Here is an 18,654-nt window from a genome sequence, read left to right on the forward strand (position 1 = left end):
AAACTGTTTCTTTTTATAAGCTAATTGAAGCAGCCAATCAAAACATGGAGTAGAGGGAATGTAAGTCTGCAATGCTGTCTACTGTTTTACATTGCTTTGTGATTAAAAGTGATGTAGAGAATTAAATAATTGTACTAGTCATAAAGGTAGTGTAAGTCTGCTTCATAGTAAGCAGTATCAGTGTGATAGGAAATGTAGAACATGATTGAGCAAGAAGGGGAAGATATTACTAGTCCAGGATTGTGAAAATGATCTTCAACATTGTAATTGTGAAAGTTGCGGAAATACAACATGACGGGATTGGCTTAAAAGAATTCTAAGAGTTATAAATGGCTCAGACACGATTTGGCCTTGTGGAAACGTGTGGTAGAGAGCGAGAAGTCATTTATTGTATGTAACATGTTTTTGAAAACGATGGAGGTTTTCTTTCAGAAAGTGGCGGGTTGAAAGTAATAACAGCACAACAGAGTGTAAGCTGTTCATAGGACATCCTTGGCCGTCATGGAAAGTAAGTTAACTTTAAGGAGTTCTGATTTCTGATTTGTTATGTTGTATGGGTTTTTTAAACACAATCATTTTGATTGTGTTTTTTTTTCCCCGCTGTTATATGATGAATACCTTCAAGTCACTGTTTTAGTGAAATTTGATACATTCTGAGAACAGCAAAAATAAACCATTTAACATGTATAATTAATTCTGTTCTGTTTGCATTTATGATGTACATGTAGAACTGTGTAGGAGGCATGGAGAAGGTGAGGCTTCTGTAAGTGTCAAAGTTGTTGCATACAGTGCTCATATTCTACGTAATCTTTTATATTTCATTACTTTCACTGTTTTTGACTGATCTAAAAATTTTTTTTTTAAAAGAACAGTAAGTATAAGGGAAGGAAACAGACAGTTATGTTAAAAGAAACACAGCTATAGGGAATAAACTAGGGATACTGTTACCCGCAATCCTCTGCTGATGATGTCACTGAGCATGTCATGAATGATGTAATATGTGACATCATCAGCAGTGGATTACGGGTAATAGTATCTTTAGTTTACTCCCCTATAGCTGTCTTTCTTTTAACATAACTGTCTGTTTCCTTCTCTTATACTTACTGTTCTTTTTAAAAAAAAAAATTTTTGGGTTCTCTTCCGGTTCGCGTACCGGGGAGCGAACTGGGAAGCGAACTAAGAGAAATAGAGGTTGGCACAGTTCCAAATATTGTACCAATTTTTTAATAACGGGGAGGTAGTTCTGAAAAGAACTTTTTTTTTTATTGTTTTTGTTGTTTTATATTTTTTTTATTATTTTTCTGAACATTTTTTTACTTTTTTTGAATTTTCTGAACAGTTTTATATTTTTTGGGTTTTTTTTTCGGAGGGGGCAACGAAAACGATTCATTGTAAAGGGCTCAACAGGAGCAACAAAACAAAAAAAAAGAATTTATTATTTGGGGCGTTTCGTACAAACTTGCATATGATAGTCAATAGCTCTGTTGATCAGAGTGATGCTACTTTCTCTGTAGCAAATGAATCCACTGCAATGTACGCAGACTTGTTTTACTTCACCAAATCTCATTTGTATATTTGGCACCATCTCCCTGCCCTCTGGTCCCGTTACTTCCGGTACAACAGATCTTCTGGCCATAATAGGGAGACTATCTAGGTCGTTACGAATCTGTGCAGCACTGTAGTTGTTAGGATGCCACCTAGTCATATGGCGATGCATTGTGTAGTTTCCGAAACTGTATTTTTTGTCGGTCCCTCTGGACAGTCTATCTTGACATATAAGGCAAGTTACGTATCTTGCATTTACTTTTTTCTGACCTTTGGGAATTTTAAAAAATTGCCAAATGAAGTTTTCTTTCCGGTGAGACGTCCTGGGCTCCTCAGGTAAAAAGTGCCTCTCTTCGTGCTCGTCGTCCTGTTCCTCTTCTTCCTCTTCTTGCTGAATTATAACTTCAGCAGGTGGTCCACTCTTCCTTGGATGTGGTGGAGGTGGTGGGGAAGCACCAGCTGAAGCTACTAAAGAAGCCATTGCTCACTGGTAACAAAGGGTCTTTCTCTCACAATGATGAAAGTCAGAGTGAGGAAAGAAGGAGGGATTTTCATCATTTGGGAAAAACAATAGTTCTCAACCAATGAAAAGTGTTCATTTTAGATTATATGACCTAGTCTTACATCATTAGGAAACCAAAAGTGAAATGAACCAATGAAAAGTGTTATTACCAAGTCACATGACCTGCTGTGTTTACATTACGCGCTTTGCAGGGCCTCCCGGTTTGCTTCCAGAAACCTGTGCTTTGCGACTCGGTAAGCGTACCAGTTCGCTAACGTAGCACGTCATATGACGTATCACGCGACAACGCGAAACGTCATGCGGACGGGAGGCGTGACGATGTTGTTTTCTAACGCGGCAGTTGCGGTAAAGAAACGTTTACTGGCTCGCGGTCTATTTCGCGGCATCAAGGTCATCTAACGGGAAGCTTCCCGATTCGCGAAGCGGGAACGAAGAAAAAAAAATATTAAAAAAAAAAGTTATTAATAAACATATAAAATATATTTTTGGATTTAAAGAAGAATACATTTTACAGCTACAGATATTAGCTGTTAAAAAACCAATGAAATTCACTGAAAAAACCATAGGTTATAGACCATATATAGTTAGGAATTAGCATTTACAAAACCTTGAAAATTCACTGAAAAAACCATAGGTTATAGACCATATATAGTTAGGAATTAGCATTTAGAAAACCTTATTTTACTCACACAAAACCATTGAAATTCCATATATAGTTAGTTGCACTAACTATATATCGCGCACCCGCAATCCACTGCTGATGATGTCACATATTACATCATTCATGACATGGTCAGTGACATCACTGATGACATCACTGATGACATCTGAAATGACATCACTGATGACATCACTGATGACATCTCAAATGACATCACTGATGACATCATGACACACCAATACCAGTTACTACATACGCACTCACTGATTCCTACGTCTACACACACATTCACTCATTCACCCATACAATCACTCATACATACAGTCACTCATTATTACAACACTATCATATGTACTCATACACCTATGCAGACAGTCACACACTGCCACTCATCCATGGAGTTACTCACACACCAAGTCAGTCCTGTAAAGAATCAATCACACTTCCATTTCTTTATCTATACAGTTAAACACAGAACACCATACTTCAGTGACATCACTGATGACATCACTAATGACATCTGAAATGACATCACTGATGACATCTCAAATGACATCACTGATGACATCATGACACACCAATACCAGTTACTACATACGCACTCACTGATTCCTACGTCTACACACACATTCACTCATTCACCCATACAATCACTCATACATACAGTCACTCATTATTACAACACTATCATATGTACTCATACACCTATGCAGACAGTCACACACTGCCACTCATCCATGGAGTTACTCACACACCAAGTCAGTCCTGTAAAGAATCAATCACACTTCCATTTCTTTACTTATACAGTTAAACACAGAACACCATACTTCAGTGACATCACTGATGACATCACTAATGACATCTGAAATGACATCACTGATGACATCTCAAATGACATCACTGATGACATCATGACACACCAACACCAGTTACTACATACACACTCACTGATTCGTACGTCTACACACACATTCACTCATTCACCCATACAATTACTCATACATACAGTCACTTATTATTAGAACACTATCATATGCACTCATACACCTAGTCAGTCCTGTGAAGAATCAATCACACTTCGATTTCCTCATCTATAGTTAAACACAGAACATCATACTTTTCACACATATACTAACACATACTTACTCTCTTATACAATCACTGATACAAGTACACATTGATATGCACAGAGTCACACACCTCCCAGCCAGCCACACACACACTCAGTCTTCCATACATCCAGTCATTCTTCAATATGTAAAGCGTATTTAAACTTTACAAAAACACACAGACACTAGATGATGTCATCAGTGATGTCATTTGAGATGTCATCAGTGATGTCATCAGTGATGTCACTGACCATGTCATGAATGATGTAATATGTGACATCATCAGCAGTGGATTGCGGGTGCGCGATATATAGTTAGTGCAACTAACTATATATGGAATTTCAATGGTTTTGTGTGAGTAAAATAAGGTTTTCTAAATGCTAATTCCTAACTATATATGGTCTATAACCTATGGTTTTTTCAGTGAATTTTCAAGGTTTTGTAAATGCTAATTCCTAACTATATATGGTCTATAACCTATGGTTTTTTCAGTGAATATATATATATATATATATATATATATATATATATATATATATATATATTTATATATATATATTTATTCGTTAATCAGCAAGGAGGGATTAGGAATTAAAGCGTCCGTTTCTTTCCCCAAAGAAGATAATAGATTAATCAAGATGAAAACGGACACTTGTGACACTTCTAGACCATTGGTTAAGAAGTATATTAAAATACCCTCAAAAACTCAATGTTGTTTGGAAAGTGGTATATGTGTTTCCTCCGCCCCACATTGTAGTTATGGCAGTTATCATTGGGTATTCTAATTATTTGTAGTTTGCCAGCCTCATCCAGAGGCACCTCTGGTCTAAAGTGCAGTGTCCGGAGATGAAATAGAAAAAGTGTGAAATCAAATTGTTGGAAAAAAGGAAAAAATTTTAAAAAAGGGGGAACACACCCGAAGTTTTTTTATTGTAGGGTGAGTTTCCTCTGTTCTAAAATATGCTCATACTTCATATAGATCAAGTTATTGGATCTGGGAGTATAATGAAACAATTGTCGACATGTTTCAGCTCCTTCGGCCCGAGGGGTCTGTGGAGCTTTCGTCAGGACTAACAAACAGAAAATTTTACTCACACAATTTGTGTAGTATCTTTTGTGGTCATTTTCTGATATTTTTTTAAGAAAACCGTTCCTCCAAATTCTGAATCTGTAGAACCAGTTTCTCCATCGGGGATTCCGCTAGTTGGAGCCCAGAGCCGCGTGTTGAGCAATTCTCCGACTTGTGCTGACTCTGCCCCCGGATATATATCTATCCATACTAATATTATAAAGTGAGAGCCCAAACCTTTGAGGCGGGTAATCTCAGTAACCACAGCACCAATCACAACACCCAATACAGCGTTGGAAAGGGCAGTTGCAGCAGAAGGACATAGGCTATGCAGACGGCCACCATATACATTGAGAAGGTAAAAGAACTGTGCCAGCAAAGTAGTCCCTTGTGGGCGTGTCTGCGTTGTGCTGTGGGCGTGGGCTGGGGGTGTGACTAACGCTGGGAGCATGTGGTACGGCCATCATATCGTGGGCTGTGGGCCTGTGCTGGCGGCGTGACAAACGCTGGGGGCGTATGTCCACACTTCCTGCCATGTGAGTCGTACACACAAGCGCCAATTATGTTGCTGCGCAGCATCAAGGGGCACGCTGGGGGCGTGAGAAACGCTGGGGGCGTGTGTCCGGCCTTCATGACATGTGAACGCAATTGCGCCACATCAAGGGGCACTCTGGGGGTGTGAGAAACGCTGGGGGCATGTGCTACGTTCCGCCCTTCATGCCATGTGGGCCGTACATTAATCAGAAGATCGTCTGCTGTGGCCGTGTGCTGGGGGCGTGCCAAACGCGTTCAGCTGGAGGCGTGGTAAGTAACGTTACTGCAGCCTCTCCTGCGTGCTGTTACTGAACTCTCTCATTCAACGAAATTACACGCGCCTGCTACCATCAACCAGGGTTTTAACCGGGCTCAGGCGGCGGATCAGTACACTAATTACACGCGCCTGATAACATCAACCAGGGCTGTCGCTGGGCCTCAAGCGGGGGAACACGCGCCTGCTAACATTAAACAGGCCTGCATCTGGGCCTCAAGCGGGGGAACACGCAAATGAGCGTGTCTGCGGGGGTAATTACTGCAGCCTCTCCTACTTGCTGTCATTCAACTCTCTCATTAAACGGATTTACCCGCGGCTGAAAACTCTCATTCAACGACATTACACGTGCTTGCTAACATCAACCAGGGCTGTAGCCGGGCTCAGGCGGCGGATCACGCCACCAATTACACGCGCCTGCTAACATCAACCAGGGCTGCAGCTGGGCCTTCTCCGTCCCGATTCTAATGAAACAAAAAATGTTGTCTACCCTGAGATTTTAAAATAAATTGCCCTTGCAAAATACACACATTACACACATTCTAATTCATACCCGGACAACGTCGGGACGGGCTGCTAGTATATATATATATATATATATTCATATATATATATATATATATATATATATATATATATATATATATATATATATATATATATATATATATATATATATATATATATATATATATTCAGAAATTCACCATTCACCAACGCCTCATTTCAAAGAGGCTGAATAACGAAAGAGCAGAACCACCGTTTTTGTGCTGTTTCTTCAGTGCTTTATTTATGCAAAATTTCTCAGCCCGCAAACAGCCATGACGCATTTCACCTCCACCAACGAGGCTTGATCACATGATATATAAAGCCACACTGCTTGTGTACCAGCCGTCGCAAACGCCTGCACAGAAGGTGCGTTGTCGTTACACAGGACCACCCAAGCTCGGTCCGTAAAAATATCCAAACACTCCTCTTCACAACACCATGTTGTGACAAATAACAGGTTTTATTTGTCGGCTGATTGGATATGTTTCGCCTGAACCAGCAGGCTTGTTCACCAACAACGTAAATGCCAGAATCAACCATTTTTAAATGTTGTGCATGTGACGTATCACATGATGAACTACAGACACAATGCCATAGTTAGAAACACTCATAGTTTTGCAAGCGCATTCAACATACTCAATGTCAACTTTCTTCTTTTTGCCGCACAACTACATTTCATTATTACGGTCACAAAATTACGAAAATAACCATGTTAAACATTATAACTTGTTATCGTAGACAATTTCATAATGACAAACCCTTGATTTCTGCTTAGTGCATTACTTAGGGCCATATGTATCAACATACCCTTTTGCGATTCCTAAACAGCGATTTTTAAGGAATCGCTATTTAGAAATCGCAAAATGGTATGTATGAAGAAATTCGCAATTTTTTTGTGATTCCTTAAAATTCCTTAATTACGATTAGCAAATTGCTAATCGCAATTAAGGAATAATTCCCCATTCATTTCTATGGGCCAGGAGGCCCTTAGGAATGAATGGGAAATTATTCTCAATTTGCGATTCGCAATTTGCTAATCGCAATTAAGGAATTTTAAGGAATCGCTAAAAAATATTGAATTTCAAGGGTGCAGGGGTGTCTCAAGAACACCCTGCTGCACCCCTGAAAATGACATATGTGCACAGATGGCACACATAGATGCCCTAAGGCAACTAGAAGTTGGTGGTAAATTGAGGTTCCTTAAGGGCATTTTGGAATGTATTTTTTCCTTGATACATTGCACTTAAGGAATCGCAAAATTTGCAATTCCTTAAATGCAATCACAAAATAAGGAATGGCAAATTTTGCGATTCCTTATTTTGCACCCAAATTGCTTGATACATGTCATTTTGCGAAAATGGGTTCGCAAACGCCGAAATTCTGCGAATTTTGGCGTTTGCGAACCCATTTGGCCTTGATACATATGGCCCTTAATGTTTGTCTCTACATTTTGCTTAACTTAATAATGTTAAGAGAGAATATAATTCTTCTACAATCCATTTTACTTCTCGGGCACTCCCTCATTTGAGCCACATGAAAGATTATGTCTTCATTAGGATTCTCACAGCTTGTTTTCAAATTTGGACATAATTACTTTGTATAGCAAAGTACCGGCCCAGTGAGCTAAAATTCCATATACTAAGCGGAGATTCAAATAAGACACTGTTCATCCGACAATAAGAGTTGGTGTCATGCCCAAGTGGGCTAACCTATGAACAAAACCATGGTTCTCAACATCTATGCATTGTGTCAAAATTGGGTGTAAAGTAAACGAAAGTGCAAGTGATGGCAAAAACTTAAAATTAATTAAAACATAGAATCACAAGGAGTTTCTTATTCCATACAGCTTATACTATTCATTGAGGAAGTGGGAGGTTTTTAAAGGTGTGTATATAAATCTTCCTTCATATTTAATCCATTTGGAACTCGTGTATCTAAGTCTACAATATAACACGATTCCAATCTTCTCAATTTCTTCTGTCTATCTTCTCCTCTTACAAAAGGAGGATGGAATCAATGACGAAATATGTCAGGCCTTGTTCTTATTATGGAATTTCTCAAAATGGCACCCTACTGGATATGTTTTATTGTCATTTTTAATTGCTCTGAGGTGGCGTAGCACCCTTTTGTGTACAGGCAGAATAGTGCTCCCCACATACTTAAGTTTGCATGGGCATTCAAGCACATAGATTGCATATTTGGTCTTACAATCATAATGTCCTATCATTTTTCTTTGCTTTTGAGATAACCTGGAATGTATGTGCCTTGCATTTCATACATTTAAAGAAGGAAACCTTCCTTTAGTTGCAGCCATGTAGCTTTGGGTTTTACCATGTTGGATTTTGGCACCACATTACTAACCAACATCTGTTTGAATGATTTTACCTTACGAAATGTAACTAAAGGTCTTCTTGGCACTAATTGTCCCAAAATAGGCTCCTGACTGATTACGTGCCAATTTTTGCTTAATATATTTCTAACCTGCCCATGCTTGTTGTTATATGTTGTTATCATTCTGCACTAATTTAGGGGAGTCTCATCTGATTTAACATGCTCAGTTAGATTCTGTTTGAACAGTATTTCCTCTCTTGTCTTTTTCCTGACTTTATGGATTGCCGATTGTATACAACCATCATCATAGCCTCTAGATCTGAAACGTGCTTGTAAAGTTGTTAGTTCTCATGCATTCACCATATGGCATACTTCTCACTAAATTGTTGGGATGGAAGCTAGTTGCATGAAGCAACGTGTTTCCTGCTATAGGTTTCCGATAAAGTTTGGTTTCTAGTTTCCCTTTACTTACCTATACTGTTAGATCTAGAACGTTAATTGATTTGTCACTGATGGTACTGGTGAATTTCAGATTGAGGTTCTTTAATTGGAGATATTTTATAAATTGCTGAGCTGTTTCAATGGTTCCCCTCCATACAATAAATAAGTCATCTATAAAACGACTCCAGTAAAGTATGTTATTTTGCCAAACTTCATGGTACTGCTTCCGGACCACCTGCTCCTCCCACCAGCCCATATGCAAATTCGCATAGCTGGGTTCGAAGCAGGTGCCCATCGCAGTCCTGCAGGTTTGATGAAAGAGTTCCCCATTAAAGAGAACAAAGTTGTTTGTAAACAAGTTTCATTCATGGAATTCCTAGAAAATGTTTTATGGTGTTAAGACCATCCTTCTGCCTAATACTCTTGTAGAGCATTGTCACATTAAATGGTAACTAGTAACATGTCTTGCTCCCAAGGTAGATCGTAAATACCTTTCAAGAAATCACCTGTGTCACGTGTACATGAAGGTAATAATTTCACCAAAGGGCACAAAAAAGAATCAATGAATTTAGATGTATTCACTAAAGCACTGCCTATAGCCGAAATAATTGGCCGACCAGGCGGATTATCAAGATCTTTGTGCACTTTTTAAATTAAATGAAATAAAATACCGGAACAACAGGATTACTCATCTTAAGGAACACAAATTCATCATACGTGATTAAACACTCATCATACCAGTGCTGCAGCTGCGAGTTGTACATACTGTGACTGTTGGTCATAACTTCTCTTCTAATTCTGACATAACTGCCGTGGTGTTCTGTCGGCCCCTCTATGCCACACACCAGATGCTGGATGACAATCCCACTACTCTTTCGCAAGACCCGCTACCGACACCGTAATATATAACACACAGCGGCAGCCAACGGATATCACAAAAGAGGGTGGGGAAACAAAAGGGTAAAACCCAGTATGGTACAATGCTTCTCCCCTGTACTGGTGGACCTCAGCAATCTAAGCAAGAAAAGAGACAAAGAAAGAACAGAAAGTTAAACCCATACCTTCATACCCCTGTACACAGAAGCATAGCACCGCAGATTGAAGATAAGTATATGTGCATTCATACCATTTTTTGCAACAGGTCCTGGCCGTTTACAAACCAAACGACACGCAGTTTCGGATATTGTCCTGGCCTGACTCACCAGACCAATGCTTTTTCAGCAATACAATTCAGGGAAAAAAGGTCCTTTGTTCTCATATGCCATACAGAACAGTCTCTCGTGGGTTATTTTCAAGAACGTGAAAAAGGGTAAAAAAAATAGAACCACCACTGTGGAACCAAAAAAAACCCTAACCCCAGTACACAAGTTTATGGCTAGAAGGTAGGTAGTCGCCCACATAACCTACGGGGTTTGTAATCCTTGACCGGCTAGAGCCCCAACCGTCAAGTAATGAAGGAGATAGAAAAAAAGGAAAAATAACAGTTTACATGGAGTCCGAGCCGCAGCTGAATCTCAGGGTCATAAATATAAATTTCAGTTTGTTTTCTTGAATTTATACGGTTTGAGCCCCCACAAGTACTTGCGTGACCCCAGCTGAGAACAGGGAATCCTCGTAGGCACCCGGCAGAAAAGAGGCAACGTAGATCAAAACTCCAACCGCGGAGTCTCCAAGCCGCTCCACACACAAAGAATCCAAAACCGGAAGCCAGGCAACAGGAAGACCGGAAGTCAAAGACATCCGGAAGTCGAATACAGGAACCCAACACCTTCCGAGGGACAGGACCGGGTCAGAAACCAATCACGGTCCAACAGACAGAGGACCCTTTTATACTCGCAGTGCCATGCCCCCATGCACACAAGGTAAGAAGAAGAAAGAAAAAGACACAAAGATACTAAAGTCACACTACCACTACGAAGCAACAGCCCATACAGGGGGACATATAAACAGAAAAAGAAGGAGCGAGCTTGGGCATAACCCTAACACTTGGTTGTTTAGTTGTATGTGTGCCTCATCTAAATATTTCTGTCTGTCCCACAGCACTACATTCCCGCCCTTGTCTGCATTCATTACTATGGAGTTATCATTTGCAGAAAGTTTCACAATAAGGGCCTTACACTCTTTTTGTGCCTTGGACCATTTTTGTATGCATTGCACTGGTACATTTCTCAAGATTTTTTAAATCATTAATCACTAAATCATTAAAGACTTCTACTGAGTCTTTTGTAGTCATAGGAACAAAGCGTGATCTCATTCTAAAACTCATTGTCTCACTGTCCCCAATGTCAATCCCTTGTTCTATCGCCACTTGATTGACTGCTGCTGAACTTGGTTCCATTTCTTCCATTCCTCCACTTTCTTCTTCAGTTGCAAGTTGATTTATCTCAAATAAGAGATCCATGTCACTCACTTGTAGAGTATTTAATTCATTACGTGTTCCGGACAAATTGCTTCCTTTGCTTGATTTTGCTTTGATTTAACGCCAAATGTTTCTTTAGTTTGAGCATTCACGTGTATTTAAAAGTATCCACTCTGGTTTCCACATAGTTAAATTCATATGTTGGACAGAAAGAAAGTCCCAATTTTGAATTTTTTTTTCATTTTCTGATAAGGGGATTGTAGTGAGATTAATAATTGATGCCTCATTTTCCATATTTATTCCTTCATTTGTTTCTTGTTGTTTTTGCCTTCTGTGTTCACATTGCTTTGCGCCTTTGCGTCTCTACTTCCTCTGCCTCTTCGTCTTTGAGGACCTGCATAATTTGTCAATGGCCTTGGGTTTTATTTGTCGGCTGACTGGACGCATTTTGCCTGATCTAGCAGGCTTGTTCACCAACAACAATAATGCCAGAACCAACCATTTTTAAATGTTGTGCAAGTGACGTATCAAGTGATGAACTACAGACACAATGCATTAGTAGAAAGACTCGTAGTTTTGCAAGCGCATTCAACATACTCAATGTCAATGCCGCACAATTACATTTCATTATTACGGTCACAAAATTACGAATATAACCATGTTAAACATTGTAACTTATGGATTAAAGTGGGGCATGAACATTGAGGCCCATCTAGGGGCTTGAAATCGGCAGCAGTTAATTAGCGTGCATCTGACGAAATTCAGTGTGGACTACGTGGCCCAGCATTCCTCACTCCGCACGTGACAAACATTCTAATTAGGATGTTTAGAGCGAAGGAGTGGCTCATACAGAGCGGACCATTTGAACTTAATGTCCGGTCCACAAACACGCAAAGTCAGCTCATCCTGCCTCTGAGGAAGAAGTTCGTAGTACTTCGAAACGCGTCAGGCTCTTGAATGCGCTGGACTGTGGAAGCAATTGATGTTCATTTCCCCTTGTACCATTAAAAGTTTGTGCCTGCAAGCGGTGTCAGAGTGCCTTCCATTTTGGGGACACCTTGGAGCGGTAATATATATATATTTATATATATATTCTCCCAACGATCTCCAGTGAAATTGAAGAAGCTGTCGTCGGGCGGTCCGAGCAGGGACACCTGAAGTCCCTAAACGTCCTCTCATCAATCTTTTACCAGTCAAAAGATACTCGGACACCTTCCTTCTGCAAAGAGTGATTTATTGCGGCAACAAACAACGAGTTTCGGCGATTAAGCCTTGATCACGTGATCAAGGTTTATTTGCCGAAACGCGTTGTTTGTTGCCGCAATAAATCACTCTTTGCAGAAGGAAGGTGTCCGAGTATCTTTTGACTGGTAAAAGATTGATGAGAGGATATATATATATATATATATATATATATATATACATACATATATTCAGGTCCACATCCTTCGCAGCGCCAGGACACCAAGACAGCGGTGCAGTTCAGGGGCAAAGGTAACCCTGTATCAATATTCAGGTCCACAATACGTAGCAACGCTACGTTCCTGCACTCTCCTCGAGAAACCAGGGATCACAATTCAATAAAAAGTGCGATTTTCCAAATCCATTTTATTCATTCAAATGCAGCATCGTGATGAAACACGGAAAAAACCCAACGCGTTTCGGTGAGGAAACTCGCCTTGGTCACGGGTGATTTAAAAAACAATGAGCAAACAATAAATAAAGTTTCACGTGATTGAGTGATAATAATAGACAACAGACTCATAGCTTGAATGTCGCGGCCATCTTGGAATGGAGTGCGCTTACATGAATCAAATTGCCCAAACTATATAAACATTTACCAAATGCGTTTACCATAGATGGCCGCGACATTCAAGCTATGAGTCTGTTGTCTATTATTATCACTCAATCACGTGAAACTTTATTTATTGTTTGCTCATTGTTTTTGAAATCACCCGTGACCAAGGCGAGTTTCTTCGCCGAAACGCGTTGGGTTTTTTCCGTGTTTCATCACGATGCTGCATTTGAATGAATAAAATGGATTTGGAAAAGCGCACTTTTTATTGAATTGTGATCCCTGGTTTCTCGAGGAGAGTGCAGGAACGTAGCGTTGCTACGTATTGTGGACCTGAATATATATATATATATATATATATATATATATATATATATATATATATATATATATATATATATATATATTTATTTACATTTTTATATAATTTTAAAACTATAAAATAAGCTAAAATGAATAGCTTAATAATTGTTTTAAAAAATATATCTATATAAATATATATAATTATGTATGTGTGTTTATTTTTTTGTAATTACGTTTATTTGTTATATATGTTAAATTGTATATTACATCTACTTTATTATTTATATTAATTTTATTATTTAACATATTTAATATTTCTTTTTTATTTTATAGATATATTTATAAAAATCAATATTTTGTACAACTATATTTTTTACATCAATCTTTTTTTATCAATATTTTTGTACTTACCTGTTTAGGTAAAGGGAGTCAATATTTTTGCATTCTATATTTTTTCATCAATATTTTTTACTTCTATATTTTTTATTCTGTCAGTGATCCAAAATTAATAGCCAATTTGTCCATTTGGCTTAAATATATACTCGAAAATCCATGTCAAATTAATTTTTCGGCTGCTCAGATAAAAAGTATACTTGAAATGTGGACTGGTGAGAGCCCATATCAAATAACTCTTGATCATGTTTAAAAATCTTACTTAACATTCTGATTGTGTTTGCAAGATCATGAACACCAAAAAAGCATCAATGATCGCATTTATGCTGTTCCATTTTTTTTAGTTCTTTTCGTGGTAAGATATTCCCTGAATAGGAGAATCATTAGATGACATTGTGTCATGGCGTTAATATCGATATTCCCTCTGAACTTGGATAATGCAAAATTACTAAATTACTCCAATTAATCTGACATAATTAAAATTACACCCAGGCCTAAACTGCATGTGTGCTGTAAAAAGCAGCACACACGCAAAGTGGGAAAACATGGAGAAATTAAAACATTTCTCCTTGTTGCACCTCCCTCAGGGAGGCATCGGACTGTGATGCATATCCAGGTCAACAGTTTTTATAGAAATATGCGTCAAAACTAGGGGTGGGGCAGATTTGGCTGAGGTTTAGTCTGTGGAATTACATTAAAATTCCACATACATTTTTGAGGGGGCAGTGTGGGCACCACAATATTAGGACACCGAGAGGTACACTCAAGTGCATACGCCTCGGTGCCCTTACATACTTATGTGAGGACACCGAGGGATTTGCAGAGCAACCAAGTGAAGTGCATACCCCTTGGTGCCCTTACACACTTATGTAAGGGCAACAACAAGTATGCACTGCATTGTGGTGTAGAGCATACTCCTCAGTGGTCTTACATAACTATGTAAGAGCATCCAGGGGTATGCAATTTACTGCATACCACTCAGTGACCTTACATACAGATGTAAGTGCACTGAGGGGTATGCAGAGCACTCCAGTGAAGTGCACACCCCTCGGTACCCATGCATAAGTATGTAAGGGCACAGAGGGATATCCACTGCAGTGCCTACACCAGGGGTATGTGCACTGCTGTTGTAGTTAAACAGGGCTAGAAGAGGGAGCAGTACCTCTATGTTTAAAAATAACTGCCTATTAATGTTTAATCTGCAGTGTTTTTCAAACATAGAGGTATTACTTACTCTAAACCCTATTTAAGTGCCATTACAGTGCTAATTTAATTCTGCCGGTGGAACAGAGGAATTAATTGGTATTTCAAGAGTAACGCAACATTGCTCCAATTCCTCAAGTGGAATTGAATATGACATCCACCCCTAATCGAAACCCACGAGTAGTAGCATGGGAATGTCCATGCACCATCCATGGATGCAAATTAATGTCAGACAGTGCATTGTACAACTTTAAAATCTCGATTTGCGGTGGATAGTAAATCATATCTGAACAATTAGCATCAGGTTTGCGTTGAAAAAATAACGCAAACTTGATGCAAAGATTTTCTAAATCTGTACCACAGTCTATTACCATAGCAGTGGGTTGATTTGGTGACCATGTGTTTACAGGATATGCCAGGTAGGTTGAAGTTTCTGAGGAATGTGAGGTTGGTGTGCTAGATGAAGATGGACTTGATGAAGTGATAATGTCTGACATTTCTTCTATGAAATTCTTGTTAGGAGGACGCTTGAATGAACACACATCAGCCTCTTACTTTGAGTGTGCGACCTATGTGTTCTATGCTATCACCTGCAGAATTGAGAAAGTCTACTTTGGGGCCTAGCAACTCACATTATATTCTGCCAATACTTACTGAACTTCTATGGTGTTTGCTCGAAAGGCTTATGCTTTTGTCCCTTTGCAACTTGATCTATGCATTTGACCTTTGAAAATGTTGTGCATATTTTCAGATAACATCCATTGTACGTTCTATGTAACTGGGCCTGCATGAATATTTTTTATTACCCTAGAGATTTCGGGCCAGATGCACGACCGTATTTTGCAGTCACTGAGGAGCATTTGGCACTTTTGCGACAGCAAAAAACGGTAGCACAATGTACCAACCCTATTTTGCGAGTCGCTGATGTAATTGCGACCCGCAAAATAGGGTTAGGGACTCGCTATTAGCAAGTGGCGTTCCAAAGACGTCCCTTCCTAATAGCGACTCTGAACCATATGTAAGAATGTTCAGCGACTGCATTTGCGGTGCCAAAACACTCGCAGTTTACCACCAAACCATTTGAGAACGGTAAGAGGTCCCCAGGGGGCTCCTTCCCCTTTGTGAATATGTGCACAAACATTTTTTAAGAGCAGGCAGTAGTCCTAGGGACCACTACCTCCCCTTCAAAAATTATATAAAACCTTTCAATTGTATATCTTTTTTTTAAATGCATCCGGTTTTCCTTTAAGGAAAATGGGCTGCATTTAAAAAAAAAACTGCTTTATTGACAAAACAGTCCCAGAAACGTTGGTCTGCTGACCCCAGAAGTCCACCATACCTGGGAGTGCCAGCCATTCCCAATGGGGTCACATATTGCGACAGCCTCATTAATATCCATGAGGCATGCAATTTGCGACCCCATTGGGAATCGCAAACAGCGTCTCTGAAGCTGTTGTACATTGATGTTGCGACTCGCAAATTGCGAATCACAATTTAATGCAATTTGCGATTCGCAAACATCAATGGTCGTACATCTGGCCTTTGATGTGTATTTTATTCAATTCATTCACATATTATTGGCATTATTATGTTACCTAATGCGCCATATTTTTGTTACACAAGTGTTGCTTTGCAAAGTAAAGATCTCTGACAATTGGAGGCCTTATAAGCACTTTATATATAATATTAAATAAAGATACATTATGGTCTGTGTCCAGTAAAATAAGTTTAAAGTTGACCCGAAAGCCACTCAGCAACAACATGAACCTGGTGTTCTCCACTAGTGTTCTATGCTTCCTTGTCATTTAGTGCTCTATGCATGTCTCAGTGAAAGTTCATATCAATCCAATAAAAAACTACAAGGAAGGGGATGAGCTTCACAGTGATGATGATAGCAAGCATGGATCCTAGCATTATCAGAGGAGAGATGTAATTCATAATCACACTCGCACTATAATATCCTTTGATAATCCAACACTTAGGGGTTCATTAGGATGGCGGGCGGACTTTGACCGCCCGCCACCCTAACGGAGATCGGGACCGACCGCCTAAAGGGCGGGGGTCCCGACATTGGCATTAGGATGCGCCCGCCACAGTGGCGGGCGCATTCCTCAATTTAACATTGTGGCGGGCGGTGCTCACTGCACCGCCCGCCACATTGTTAAAAACAAATGCACTCATTTGCATATTCGAAGCTGCAGGCACCGCGCAGCGCCTGCCGCTGCGATTATGCAAATGCAGGGGGGTACCACAGGTACCCCCCCGTGTGCCACCCCCCTTTGGCCGTCACTCTGGGGGCCCACAGGGGCCCCCCAGAGTGAACACCGCATGCCTTTCCCTGGCGGCATTGCCGCCACGGAAAAGCATTGAAAAATGTCCATGTTAATATGGCTGGCGGTGTCTGATAGACACCGCCACCATGTTATCCCTTTTCCGCCCCGGCCGCAAGGCGACCGGGGCGGAAAACAGGCGGGCGGTGTTTCCCACCGCTGCGGTCCCCTCCACCATCGTAATATGGCGGGGGGGAATGCAGGGAAGGATGTCGGGCGGATTGCCTCCACCAGGGTGGCGGTGCCCACCGCTACCCTGGCGGAGGAAATCCGCCCGACATCCTAATGGGCCCCTTAGTCACCCATCAGCAACAGTAAGTCACCCATCTTCCACACAGTTGCTTACCTGCCAAGGTAGAAATTCTGAGACATCTGCACAGGTTCCATGAGCGAATGGGCCTTCTCCCATCTTGCAAGCCATCATATCTTGCAAAGCAAATGCAATGGAATTCATGGCACTGTACACGTTATAGGTTACACGCAATTGTTTGACATCCGAAGGCTGTCCAGCTTTTCACTGCTGGTGCAAGGTTGAGTTTGGTTGCTATGTAAGCTTGATTGGATTTTCTGGTCCAACCATTCACAGTCAAAAGCTTTTTCCCAGAAGTCTTTGATGAATGGATCTTCTTGAGACCTAGATGGGTGAACTTCATTTAGATACTGTTCAAAGCCCACCATCTCTCCACTGTGGATTGCAAAGCCAATAGTACCAGTGGGAATTGTGGAATATTTCTTATTTGAAAGGAGAGGAGAAGTTGACCAAGCTTCACTGGCAATCCAGACCTTTCCAGTTACATTCTGCCTCATTAGCTCCTCCATGATAGGCACAAGATTCCCTTCACTGGAGAATGTGACAATGACTGTTGCTGCTGAGTTTTTTATCACCTGGGCAATGTGGAAGGCATTCCTGTTTGCAACATTAGTAAGAATGCTCTCAGAGAAGGCAATGCATATCCCTGACTGTGAAACCTCTGTCTGCAGTGTCTGTACTCCCTGCTGCCCATAGTCATTATCCTCCACCAGGAGACCAATCAAAGTCCATCCAAAATAGTTCACCAACTGGGCCAGTCCACGAGATTGAAAATCATCACTTGGGATGGTCCGAAAAAAGGAAGGGAACTGGTTTCGGTCACTGAGGACTGACCTTGTAGAAAAGAAACTGACCTGTATTTTACAAAATGGAAATAGGCAGCATTGATATTGCTAGATTACATTGAATTCAAGTTTATACATTT

General features: G+C 40.2%; 1 protein-coding gene across 1 annotated transcript in view; it reads right to left on the minus strand.

The window, feature by feature from the left end:
• LOC144797913 (extracellular calcium-sensing receptor-like) overlaps positions 1 to 17,873 on the minus strand; it is a 37,115-nt gene extending 19,242 nt beyond the window's left edge. Inside the window, exon 1 of the mRNA XM_078668715.1 lies at positions 17,766 to 17,873. Within this exon, the coding sequence (XP_078524841.1) occupies positions 17,766 to 17,873 (108 nt within the window). The remainder of the gene's footprint in view (positions 1 to 17,765) is intronic.
• Between the last annotated feature and the right edge of the window lie 781 nt (positions 17,874 to 18,654).

Source organism: Lissotriton helveticus, chromosome 12 (assembly GCF_964261635.1).
Source record: "Lissotriton helveticus chromosome 12, aLisHel1.1, whole genome shotgun sequence".
In the NCBI taxonomy this organism is placed as follows: Eukaryota; Metazoa; Chordata; class Amphibia; order Caudata; family Salamandridae; genus Lissotriton; species Lissotriton helveticus.